This window comes from Herpailurus yagouaroundi, unplaced genomic scaffold (genome assembly GCF_014898765.1).
Source record: "Herpailurus yagouaroundi ecotype Mexico unplaced genomic scaffold, PumYag 163, whole genome shotgun sequence".
Lineage (NCBI taxonomy): Eukaryota > Metazoa > Chordata > Mammalia > Carnivora > Felidae > Herpailurus > Herpailurus yagouaroundi.
In genome coordinates, this window is record NW_024412404.1 from 53,613,320 (window position 1) to 53,626,470 (window position 13,151).

At 40.7% G+C, this 13,151-nt stretch overlaps 1 protein-coding gene across 2 annotated transcripts in view; it reads left to right on the forward strand.

Annotated features, from left to right (window-relative positions):
- The window catches only part of PNLIPRP3 (pancreatic lipase related protein 3), a 37,034-nt gene extending 24,145 nt beyond the window's left edge, over positions 1-12,889 (forward strand). For both annotated transcript variants that reach the window (XM_040486570.1, XM_040486571.1), the window contains 5 exons: positions 2,985-3,103; positions 6,159-6,291; positions 8,339-8,450; positions 10,799-10,966; positions 11,224-12,889. In XM_040486570.1, coding sequence (XP_040342504.1) covers positions 2,985-3,103; positions 6,159-6,291; positions 8,339-8,450; positions 10,799-10,966; positions 11,224-11,305 — 614 coding nt within the window. In that variant the 3' untranslated portion in view covers positions 11,306-12,889. The remainder of the gene's footprint in view (positions 1-2,984; positions 3,104-6,158; positions 6,292-8,338; positions 8,451-10,798; positions 10,967-11,223) is intronic.
- The last annotated feature ends 262 nt before the right edge of the window (positions 12,890-13,151 follow it).

A 13,151-nucleotide genomic window follows, 5' to 3' on the forward strand; every position in this document is an offset into this window, starting at 1 on the left:
AGCTCCCACCGGTTGTGAGATCTGCAAGATCGGTGTCTGTGTCTTAGTTATCTTCACATCCCCAGGTCCTATCAGAATATCGCACATATTGTAGGCACTCAGTATAAACAAGGAGGATGTGCTCATTCTTTTAACAAATATGTATTGAGAGTGCCTACTACGTGCCAGGCATTATTCCAGGAGCAGCAGATGTAGGAGTGAATACAAAAGACAAAAACCCCTCCCTGATGGAGCTAATATTCTAATTTGCTAGAAAAACAAATAACAGAGTAAGGAGACAAAGCAAAGCATAGAATAGAATATGAGGTGTGGGTGACGGTAGAGGTTGAGTGGGGAGAGGAGATTCTTGATAGGGTGGCCAGGGAGTCCTTGCTGACAAGATGGCCTAAAGGAGTTAGCCATGTGGATATCCGGGAGAAAGGCATTCGAGGCCAATGGGTAGGAGGCAGCAAGTACAAAGGCCCTGTGGTAGGGGCCTGCCTGGGAAGTTCATGGCAGTGAGGAGCCTACTGTGGTTGGCGTAAATTGAAAGAGGAGAATAGTAGGCATGAGGTTAGAAAAGGAACAGGGGCAGAGGGAGATAATGCAGGGCTTTATAAACCATAGTAAAGGTTTCAGCTTTTACTCAATTGAGTTGGGAGCCATGGGAGGATTTTGAGCAGAGGAGAGATACGGTTTGACTTACTTTTTAACAGAATCACTATAGATCCACAATTTAAATTAACCACAAATTAAACAAATAGTATTTAGCCCTTTATACTAGTTTCCAATAACAATAATACCTATAGAGCTCTTGGTAATAAGGCACCAAAAATTATTATTTGGGAATTTCATTATTCTCTATAGCTACATATTACCATCACGTAAATAATGAAACATATCACACAATAATATATAAAATACACAATAGTAGAATGTATGATGATGTGATAATAAATGGATTACCCTAAATCTCACTATCTGATTCCATGTGGTCAGAATATCTAGATGATTTAATTATTTCAACTTCCAGTTGGCTGGTGTAGTGGAAAGAGACACAGATATGACACTGAGAGTAGCTTGAATTTCCTCTTCTCTAGAGACAACTTTCAAAGTTTTAATATCTGTTCAGAAAAATAAACGTGATTAGAGGTCTGTTTGCAATGCCTTCTGAAGGAAAGAAACAAGTAGTGAATTACAGGTACTCAAAATGAGAAAGCCAATTCCATCTAGAAGAGAGAAGCAAAATTCATTGAAATAAGGCCTATTATAATAATTATTTGTCTTCTTATTTTCCATATTATGACTTAAAACCCTTTCTATTAGGATAAAATATAGATCATTATATTTCTTTATGTAAGTGTATACATACACAGGACATTTGAAATTCTGTAAAGAATTGATTCAAGTAAAATACATTGATCACAAGCTATCCTTTTAAGACATCATAAAATTCCCTACAACTTTATTTAAGTATGTGTATCATTCACGTTATGATTTAGAAGACTTTGAAGATATTAAGATATTCTATTTTACATTTGTTACTAAGAAATCATTTACTTTTAAAATTTGTATTTTCCTGTATGCTAGTGACCCATCTTGTCTAAATCACAATTATGAACATAAATCTGAACACAAAAAGGCCTGATGTAAGAGAAGTCCTTGTTAAAAAATATATATATAATGCCAATTATTGATCTCTGCTTTCTGAAATTACCCTGTCTCAATTATCTATTGCATGATAAACCGTAATGGCTTCAAAGAACAATGGTTTTATTGCCCATTGTTCTGAGGGTCAAGATTCAGGCAGAGCTCTGCAGAGACTTTGCTTTGTGATGCGAGTCATGTGATTGCATCCAGTTGGGGGCTGCACTAGGTGGGAAGGTCCAACATGGTCTTCCATTATCTGGGGTCTTGGTACTGGTTTGTCTCAAGTGGTCTCTTACCCTTCAGGGCCTTTCTTCCCAGCCAATTAACCAGGATTGCTTAACATAAAAACTGGGTTCTAAGAAAACAAAAGTGGATTCTAGAAAGCCTGTTAAGACTGAGAACCTGAACTTGCACAGGTCAATTTCTCCATGTTTCTGTTGGTCAAAACAAATCACAAGATTAGCTAGTAATCCAGGGTGGGGAGAGTGTGTGGAAAAAAAAAAAAAATGGCTCCTTGTTCTTGAAAGGAAGAATGGTAACCTGATACTGCAAAGGGGTGAGGACCTAAAAAAAGAGTGACTCATTGGACGCCTCTATTGTAGTATAATGATCTACCACACATACTAAAACAAAATCTAACTTCTCAAAGGTCAGCCAAGCTGTGTAGAAGAATGGTCCATGCCAGACATGTTGCTGTACAAGATAAAGAGCATAAATGACTAGAATACTATGATAACTTCAGAATGCACAAATGTATTTAGGTATGCCTCATTATTGCAACAATCTTAACTATTAGCGGCGATAATGTCATGCCTGACAATGACAAAACTAATTTGTCCTTAGCATTCTTTATAATACCTCTTACCTGTCACACCTGGAAGGTCAGCTGAAGCTGTGCACCGGTTAATGTTGCTGTTGCTGGCTGTTTTGTGATTGAACAGGAGGAGGGAGTTCAGCCTTTCTGCAGAAACAGAGAGAGAGAGGCAGAGAAGTAATGGGTCTAAGATAGAGATGCTGTGTGCGCAAGAATACTTAAAGCTCTAAGTCAAAGATCTGGGAGGCATTGAAGATATTAGTCTCCAAACACAGAGTCATCTGTGGTTGCATGTGTTTATTTACCCTGCTTGAATGTCCCTTGAGATTCACACAAAGAATTCTTTGATACAAAGAAAATGATACGTAACATTGATAAATATTGTGCAATATACAAGCCTGCATACAAGATCTGGCTCTCTAGACTTCCCAAGTCAATAATCTGTTTTTTTTTTAAGTTACTTTTCTAAGAAATGGTTCACACGATCAGCTATCAGTTCATCAGTTTACTGCTATCTATTAATTGGAAATTGTCTTCACAGAAGTGGCTTCCTTCTTTGATTGCAACCATGCCCGAAGTCATCGCTTTTATATTGAAAGCATCCTCAATCCTGATGCATTTATTGCTTATCCTTGTAGATCCTACAGATCTTTTAAAGCAGTAAGTAAAGCATTTTGTAGTGCAACTTAATTAGCAAGTCAGTTTTTGAAGCACGATCAGCCAACTAAAAATTAGTGCTTTGACTATGTGGCAAAAAATGCATCTGCCATTTTGGGAAATAATAGGTTCTTTCTCTGTGCAGAGTACTGAACAGGAGCTGGGTTGCTAAAGGGCTTAAATAACTAAACCAACCATATGTATTCTGGTTGTTTCAGCTCTTTTGAAGATTATATCCAGTTTTGCGTTTGGGGCCATTTGTTATGCGGTAATTAGATGCTACTGTGTAACAGACATAAGTTCGGGGCAAAAATTTTTCTGTGTACATATTTTAAATGTCATCTTCAAAGATGCCCTGAGAAGGCTGAACCAATCAATAGCTACAACGAAATATGTTACTATTTACTTGGAACGTGAAAACTATTTTATTAAAATTTAATTATTTATACAGAGCAGAACTAAGGCACAGATAGCTCACAGGAGCTCCACACAGATCAATAAGGGGACAAAATACCAAATCTGATTTTGCTCGAGTCATAAAGTGCACAGTGCCAGATCTGAGCTAAATGTATTTTTCATTTGGTTATCACTATGAGAAGGAGAAAGAAAATCTATTTTGTAGCGAAAAGTGGAAAAGATTTTCCTTCTGATGCTTTAGAGACCTAAACTCCCTGTTTTATCAGGGTAGAAAAATGTGGGGTTTCCAGCTGAAGTTTATGGTAAGTAATAGCACTTTGTGAATAAGTGCAGTGTTTAGACAGGAATAAGCATTTCCCTGCTCTTACAGAGCGAGGTGACTGGATGCCCTCAGGCCACCTTCTCTGTCTCCCCAGCCGGTTCTTGCTCATGGCATGCCCATGAACTGCCATGCTCAGGAAGCTTGCCAGCCAAACACTGGCATTTCCCCAGGAACCTCGTTCCACCCCACCTCCTCAACCTTCCAGCCCCAGATGCTGCTCTGAGTGGCTGAAGGGATCTTGGCATTTACTATATGAAGGCAGGTGGAAGAGGCCCTCGGCGTCACACTATATTCAGAGATAATGGGGTGCAATCTGTGAGATTGGAGAAATTTAGGCTCTTGTGCCACATGGGTGCTAATTATGCCTACAAACTAGAGAACAGGGAGTCAATGTCCTTGACCTGTTTTATCGTGCTTCTAACCAGTCATAAAAAGGAAGTGAAATGAAATGAAATAAAATAAATAGAACAGAATAAAATAGAGTAAAATAGAATAAAACAAAAGAAATTAAAATAAAATTGAATAAAATTGAATAAAATAAATAGAATAGAATAGAATAGAATAGAATAGAATAGAATAGAATAGAATAGAATAAATAGGAATTCTAGTACGAGGCTATGTGGTTCACAGTCTTGTTCCATCACTTATTAGACACACGACATTGGATGAATTAAATTTAACTTCTGGCACTTCAGTTTCTTCATCTGTTAAACAGGGAGACAAATAGCACCATAATAATAAAGGGAACTTGTAAGGATTAATTGAGTTAAATGCACATAAAGTGCTTAAAAAAGTGCCTGACACGTGGTAAGCTCTTAATAAATAGGAGCTCATTTATTATTGTTAGAATGTTTCTTCATTAAAATAGAGTTTTACCTGGGATATTTTACTATCATCTTAACCTAAATGTCCATGGTTTATAAATCTGAACGTTCGAATCCTAAAATAACAAATAAAAAATTTGAAACACCGCTATGCAGATTTTTTCAAGTTAACATTTTGTCAGTTTTGCTTTAGATTTCAAAATGTACAGATAAAATTGAACTACCTAACATTCCCTTCACGCCGTGTCTGAAGTATTTGAAGTGAATCCGATATTATATCAAATAAATAGTATTATACTGTATCTTTCTGGATTTGCTTTTTTTGTTAAATTTTATAAATTTGAGATCGAGGGGCACCTGGGTGGCTCAGTTGATTGGGCACCTGGCTTCGGATCAGGCCGTGATCTCATGGTTCATGAGTTGGAGCCCTGCACTGGGCTCACTGTTGTCAGCACAGAGCCCGCCTAGGATCCTCTGTCCCCTTGTCTCTCTGGCCCTCACCCTTGTGTACATGATGCCTGTGTGCACTCTCTCTCTCTCTCTCTCTCTCTGTCTCAAAAATAAATAAACATTAAAAATTGTTTAAAATAAAATAAAATAAATTTGAGATCTACACTGATATATGTAGATCTAATGTATTTATTTCAGAGAAATCAACCACAATTTGTTTATTCATTCCCCTACTAAGGGGCATTTTGGTTGTTTCCAGTTTTTGTTATTAAAAGCAACTTGTAGTAAGCACTTCTGTATGTCTGCTAGTGTGTGTGTGTAGAAGTCTCTTTATGGAAGGTAATACAAGTGAAATTGTCAAAGCATATGTGCATTCCTGTCTTTATTAGACATTGTCTGTCAATTTATATTCCCCACAGGAGCAAATGAGAATCCCACACTCCATGTCTTCACCACTGCTTGATATCGCCAATTTTTTTTAATTTTTGCAAATCTGCTGAGTATGAGATTGTGTGTTGATTTCATTAGCACGTCCCTGACACCTAGTAAGACTGAGCATAGTTATTGACTATTTGACTTCCCTCTTCTATGGCTTGTCTGTTCATATCACTTATTTATGTTTCTAATAGGCCATTTTTTTCCCTCTGTTACTTTTGTTTTCCTTGGTTTTGTTTTTGCAAACGGGATGGCCTATTAGGCAACTTAGTCATTTTTTTTCAGATATTTATTTTTGAGAGAGAAAGCGCATGTGCGTGAGGGGGAGGAGCAGAGAGAGGGGGACAGAGGATCTGAAGCAGGCTCCGTGCTGACAGCAGAGAGCCCCATGCGGGGCTCGAACTCACAACCTGTGAGATCATGACTTAAGCTGAAGTTTGACGCTTAATCCACTGAGCCACCCTGGCATCCCAACAGCTCAGTCATTTTGAAATGCATATGCTTTATTTAAGTTTCAAAGATTTATCATAGTTTAATAATATATTAGGAGTTTATTGAAGGTCAACATTTCTAATTACATTTCTAACTACCTCTTATTTTCTGTCACCAGGGAAATTGCTTCCATTGTCCCAAAGAAGGCTGCCCAACAATGGGTCATTTTGCTGATAGATTTCACCTCAAAAATATGCAGCCTACTAGATCGTATTATTTTTTAAACACAGGCACTCTTTCCCCATTTGCCCGTAAGTATTGTAGCTCAGTTTTATTGTAATGCTTCAAGGTACTTATCTTTAAAAATTCAACAGTTTTTACTGAGTGTCTACTAAATAACTGGGCGCTGGGCCCGACTCCGAGGATGCAGTGAGGAGACTAGTGGGGAGTTTCAATCCCGAATAATCAACGCGGTGGGAGACACGCCAGGGAGGAACTTCCACAACCACGTCAAGGAAGCTTTCTGAGGGAAGGTGATTTCTAAGCTGACTCCTGAAAGATGAGTAAGAGCGAGCAGGAAATGGGAGCGTTCCGGTAGGAAGGAAGTACGCATTTCAGTGCCATGAGGTGAGAGAGAACTAAATCAGAAAGAAGATTCCCCCAACAGGACTGGAGAGACCAGGAGGACAGTAATATGAGATGAGGCAAGAGAAATAAATTAAGTCAGGTAATGAAATCGTGTGCCATGTGGGGAGTTTGGACTTCATCTACGAACTAATGGAAAGCCACCGAAGGTGTTAAGATGATCGGATTGGTTTCTTAAAAGATGATTCTCGTTGCCGCATGGATTAGAGGGACACAAGATGGAAGCGGAATGACCTGTTAGAACGAGTGTTGCCTCACCACCATGTGAAGGGATGGATGTGTTCACTAACCGGAGAGTGGTGATCATTTCACAAGATGTGTATATCATTCTATGTGTATCACACTGGACACTTACACAGTGCTATATGTCAGTTACGTCTCAGTAAAGCTGGACAGAAAGGTAGGAGAAGCCAAGAGAGTACAGAGATAGTTGGGAGGCAGAAGCAAAATGGAACTTGGTGAATGGATTTGAGGGATGCAGAGAGTCAAGAAGTCAAGGATGATGCTGACTAGCTGGATGAAGGTTTTGAGAGGCCCTGGGATGTGGGAGCGTGTGCGCCCGGCAGGCAGTCCCCCGTATGGGACACGGAAGATGCATCACCAAAAAGGCTAAAAGGTCAGATGAGAGGGGGGCCCAAAGGGCTCACGGGGTGAAGCCCCACTGCTGTCACTGGGAACATGGGGCGAGTGGTCTCCGTGGAGACGTGACAGTGAGATGGGCTGAGGAGGGAAGGACAACTCTGGCAACCGTGAACGCAGGAACTGAAAGTTCTCTCTTGTAGGTTTTTTTCCCCTTTCAGACATTTTCAAACAATTTTTGGAAGAATTGCATTTTTTTTCAACGTGTTGTTAAACATACAACCATTTCAGGATTCACAATGAAAGATCTGTTTCGTTCTAGATTTTTTAAAAAGTCACCCTTGGCCACTTGCAAGGGATTTATTCTGCTGGCCGGCTTTGTACTGCCCCAGACCTGCGTTAACCCGGCATTCTGAGCGCAGAGCCCTGCGGGAGAGGAAGGGAGGCTCACTTTGCTTCTCAATATAAAAGCACAGACCCTCTTGCCCAATAGGCATTCTAGATTTGTTCTGGAGCAGTTGCCAGACCATGACCAATAAAAACCTGGCTGTGCAAAGCAGACATGCTGCAGAATACAAATGTAATAGACGAAAGGAAACACCCATAGCCGTTTTAAAAAGACATAAAAATGCCTCGAAAATTAACAAATGTTCTTGAAAGAATGTCATTCCACTATTTACTTTTGTAAAATGAAAATATGCACATTTATATGTATTTTAAAGGCAGTGTTTCACCCAATTCACTCAAGTTATATAAAGTTGTCTTTTTTTTTTTTTTTTTAATTTTTTTTTCAACGTTTATTTATTTTTGGGACAGAGAGAGACAGAGCATGAACGGGGGAGGAGCAGAGAGAGAGGGAGACACAGAATCGGAAACAGGCTCCAGGCTCTGAGCCATCAGCCCAGAGCCTGATGCGGGGCTCTAACTCCCGGACCGCGAGATCATGACCTGGCTGAAGTCGGACGCTTAACCGACTGCGCCACCCAGGCGCCCCAATAAAGTTGTCTTTCTTTCGTGAACAGGAACAGCCTCATTCAAGGCTGAGAGTTGAGTTCACATCCATGTGCTCTGAAGGTCATGCTTTTCTCATGTTTTCACCTCTCCATTTTCTCTCTCTCTTTTTTAAATTTCCAGGTTGGAGTCACAAATTATCTGTCAGACTCGACGGAAACAATGTCACCCAAGGGAGCATGTTTCTCCGTGTAGGGGGAGCCACTGGGAAAACAGGGGCGTTTGTCATAGCCAGGTAGGCCAGGGCCAAGGGCGGGGAAGCGGTAGGTGGCACAGCACTGAGCATTTGGTCAGACTGGCTCGTTCGGCAGCTCGGTCTCTTCCTAGAGCAGAACACCACATGGCTGGCAGGCCACATTTGCCTTTGCTCTCCGCTTCGTGTTTTCCAGGCATAAAATAGAAATCATGGTATCTGTGGCTCCAACTACAAACAGAAAATGTTAGAAAATGATGGTAGATGCAGACAATAAAGCAAGTGGACTATCAACAAGGCATATTGTTAATCCAGTCCATTAATGTCATATAGATTTTGAGCATATGTTTTTGCTTGTGTAGATTCAACTTACTTTTGGAATAAGACATTTATATATAAATTGCCAGATTGCTAAGAAGCTGAGTAGTACCCACAGATATGGGACATGTGTTGGAATAGTCAAAGGCGGGAATAATTCGGTAGAGACGTTCACTGTGTACCTTTGGCCGAAGTCCCCTTTTACCCTGAGTTTTCCTAAATCTTTCCTTTGGTCAGCCTTAGCAGTTTTGCATAACATATTTCACTTTTGTCGTTTAATTCTGTAATCCATTTCTGAATTAACATTATGCACGCTAATTAGATGCCACCTTTTGGTAAACCAATCAGTGGATTCGATTTTTGCCTCTACGCTGTCCATCGTCTTCAAATAGTGGGCAGAGGTATGAAAAACACAGATTTTGTGGTTACTTGTCAGTCGAAGGATGCAACAGATTAATCGCTCTGGCAGTCTGTGCACGTCATCTTGCCTCAGTGCTGCTGCTTGTACGTGTGGGTTCGGTTGGTGGCCATCTGGATCCTGGCCAATGCACAGGCTCCAGCCCACCCTTCGAACCCTGTCTCCCACCATTTGACTTTGTTCATCTTCAGCTCAGCCACATTACCCTGATTGCACTCCCCAGCATTGACTAGACCCCACCCTTTCCTCCCTTCCTGACTTCACCCATGCTGTTCCTTTCTTCCAAATACCCTTCCCTGTCTTAGCATATCTCATTTCTGCCTGTTCTTCATGTCTGCATTAAGCAGTCCTCTGGGAGCAGTTCAATACAATCACGTGCCTGTGGCTCTGAGGCCCAACGAATATTGCCTAACACTGGACAGTCTGAGCTCTGCAGAGAGGCGCCTGACCCGGGGCAGGTAGGGACAGATAGGTGTTCTTGCCCCCTTAAAAACGCATAAGAATATTTGGACATCTCTGCATTTCTTTTGCAAAAATCTAAAGAAACTACTTGTCATCTTGTGGCGTAGCCACCCGATCCTCTTTTAAGGATAATTCAGCATTTCTGGTTCACAGTAGATGTCTCACCTTGAAACGCAGTCAGTTAAATGCATTTGCGTGGTACCTATTCCTATGTTTCAGTCAAGTGCCAAGAGCCTGGCCCCTCCCTGTGGATTATATTTTAGTCATTGGGGCTTCTAACGACACTGTTACGAAGGAATGGATGGTAGGTTCACACCGAGTGAAGGCAGTTCAGGGGGCAACAGGAAGATTATCCTTAAGAATTCGGAAGAAAAGCTGCCTCCTGATAATTAAAGCAATTGATTTTACGGGAAACGGAGTAAGACAGGCCCTAGGAATAGCACCATTCATTCACTTACTCAACAAACAAACATTGGAATGCCCACTGTGTGCCAGGAATTGTTCTGATTGCTAAGGATGCAGCCATAGGTCCTATTGTTGTGGAACCTATCTTCCAGGTAGAGGAGACAGGCATGACGATGAAATTAACAAAGGAAGAGGGAAACAACAGGAATGAGGAAATCTCATCTGGTCTAATTTGGGCTTGGATTAGGTATGCCCTATGCCTCAAAATAATCCACCTCTCTCTCTTTTATTGCCGTGTTCACCAAAACATCTTTTGATGACTAGTTTGGTTACCTGATTCTTTTTATCCAGATAAAGAAGTTACCAGGGAAAGAGTTGGAATACTAGTAAAGAGAAAGCACTTCCCCACTGTGAACTGGACAGATCAGTGTTCTGTGAATTGAGCTCCTCCTTGACAGTTTGATCATTTCCTGGGGTCAATAAAATCTGGTTCCTGATACTGTAAAGCCAAGACCAGACCTTTCGTTGTAGAGACCCCATCAAGATAATGCCTCTCCAGGCATCCCCCAACATGAACTAGTCAAGCCTCCCTTTTACCTCACCCTTGTTTGAAGCTTCATAACCATGCTATTCTACGATACTTATCAATATGAACGAAAAGAATAAATCTCCTACAAGCAAATGCCAGCAAATGCAACTTTCTCTTTCATGGTACCACAAATGTTCTTTCACTACACCGTCAAGAATACCCAAGGCAAGCTTTTGAGTCTAATTTTTCTGTTTACAGTGGAGCACTTAAGCCAGGCATGACGTACACAAAATTAATTGACGCAGACGTTAATGTTGGAAATGTTACCCATATCGAGTTCTTTTGGAAGGAACTTTTGTTTGGACACTCTCAGAATAAGTTGGGAGCAGAAATGGTGATAGATATATCTGGAAAATATGGATATGAGTAAGTATTCCTTTTTCCTTTTTTAAAATTTTTAGTGGTATCGAAAACCTACATATAATTTAAAATTTGCAACCAGCCTACAAATTTGTATATATTGAAATTTTATAATTTAAAAAAAGTAAATTATTTAAGAAACTAATATTGTATTTGCAAAAGTGTTTACAAAATAATAATTGTTCATTAAATTAGATCTCCCATGTCTCTCTTTCCCACTAGAATCATATTAATATCCTTTTTTTCCTCGTAAAATTTTTCAGATCTACCTTCTGTAGCCAGGACATTATGGGACCCAATATTGCTCAGATCCTGAAGCCATGCCAATCTCAGATACAGTCTTGATGGATTTACTTAATGGGAGCAGTGAAAGAAAGAATCTCCTTCTAGCTGGTATCCGAACCAAACTTGGCCTTTGTGAATGAGATAGACAAGTACAGTTGTTGTTGCTTTTTATATAGAATTTTTTCCTCACTGATAAACTTCGTAAGTGCCTTAATAACAGACTGAGTCCTAGGACAGGGTATGGTAAGGTAATCTGAAGGAATCTGAGTATCAGTGACAAAATAAAGCTGTGTGGGAATTTCCCTGAATGAGAAGAGGAGAGGCCCAAGTGTGCTGGAATAAATTCACTGGGCAAAAGCGAGACTCTGGTTGAGTATTTGAAGTACGTTTTGAGTATTTCCAGGTCAAATAATCATTGTTCTAAAATGATTTAAAGAATATTTATTCTGTTGTTAAATCTTGCTAAGACAAATTATGACTATAGTTCATGATATATAGTGATGATAACCCTGTGGGTTAATATGCTTATGTATTAATAATGAAAACCGATGAGAGTACGTTAGTATTTCCAAGTTGTTCCTTGGTCTTCAGGTGTATGTAAAGTAAACGAGATTTGGGGGGCCTATCTGTGACGTGTACACCAGTTAGCAATAGGCCCTGGGGATCATCAGCCCCTTCTCTAGAAGCTCCCCTGCCAGGGAAGAATTACTCCTCTCTGGGCCTGTAAGTTCCATAGCAAATTTGCATTTAACCTAAAGGCAGCATTTCACTTGTAAAGCACTTGACTATCCCTTTGTGTTTGCAATAAAGTACTGTAATATTTAAATGTACCAACTTTTTAAAAAAAGTCCTTCCGTCTTTTGTAATTCAGTTGTCCTTATCCATGGCAAATGACAGATGAACGTTTTTATTTGCTCTGTTTTCTAATGGGTTCAGTGGTTAGCCCGCAGCACTCTACTGTTAAATGTTGTTAAAAAGAAATGATGACAGATCCTCTGCAGAAGTTTTCTTGATTCTCCTTGATGCCTTAATGCCAAGTCAACCTCAAGAAGAGGCCCCCGGAAGTACTTAAACTTGTGTTGGGGCAGACAGTAGAGAACAAAATGGGGTGGCTCTTTCCCACTGTGCAAATAGGAGCTAGCCGACTGATGGGAGCCCAAGACTCGCTGGAAGGAGGGACGGAGCTGCAGACACATTTGGCAGGGTCTGGGATCTGGTCGATCAAATGCTCTCTGGTGGGCGTGTCAGCCCCAGGCCTTGGCCGGTACAGGAGCAGGACGGCCACGAGCAGCCCCATGGGAGAGTCCGAGTCCTCCTAACACTGTGGCAGACCCAGCACACCTTGGCAACCTGGCGGTAGAGTCTGCCCCCTGGCTCTGGGGACAAGAAACCTTCCTGTGAAAGCAGCTGTCCTGAGCCTGCGCTGTTCCCCGCTCAGCCTTTCTTTCTTTCAAAAATGGCTTGGCTTGGCCACCAGCAGGAAGAGTTCTGGATCGAGTCACAGCATGAGGCTCCGTGAGTCCTGGCCTGCCTCCTTGCCCAAGAGGCTTCTTGGCTGCTTCTTTCTAAGCTTGAAAAGACGAATGGGAACCAATTAACTTCTGGAAACCCTATTTTAATAAAGTACAAACTTTCCATTCCATAGATCTTACTATCTGTCCTTTTTTGTCCCCCCTGCATATTAGAATGTTGTGAGGACGAAAAACTGTGCATGAACTATGTAGGCAAAGGGATTCTGAAAGTTTAGAGTGACAGCATTATTTTCTGTGTGTATTGTTCCCTAGGAAAACACACAAAAAATGACTCCCTTTCTCTCTGAGTGCCCTGCGTTACGGTAACTTAGCATTTTGAGCCAGCAGATGTTGGCGCAAAGGAGTTTTAAGAAATTCTTCTACTCCTTGAATGA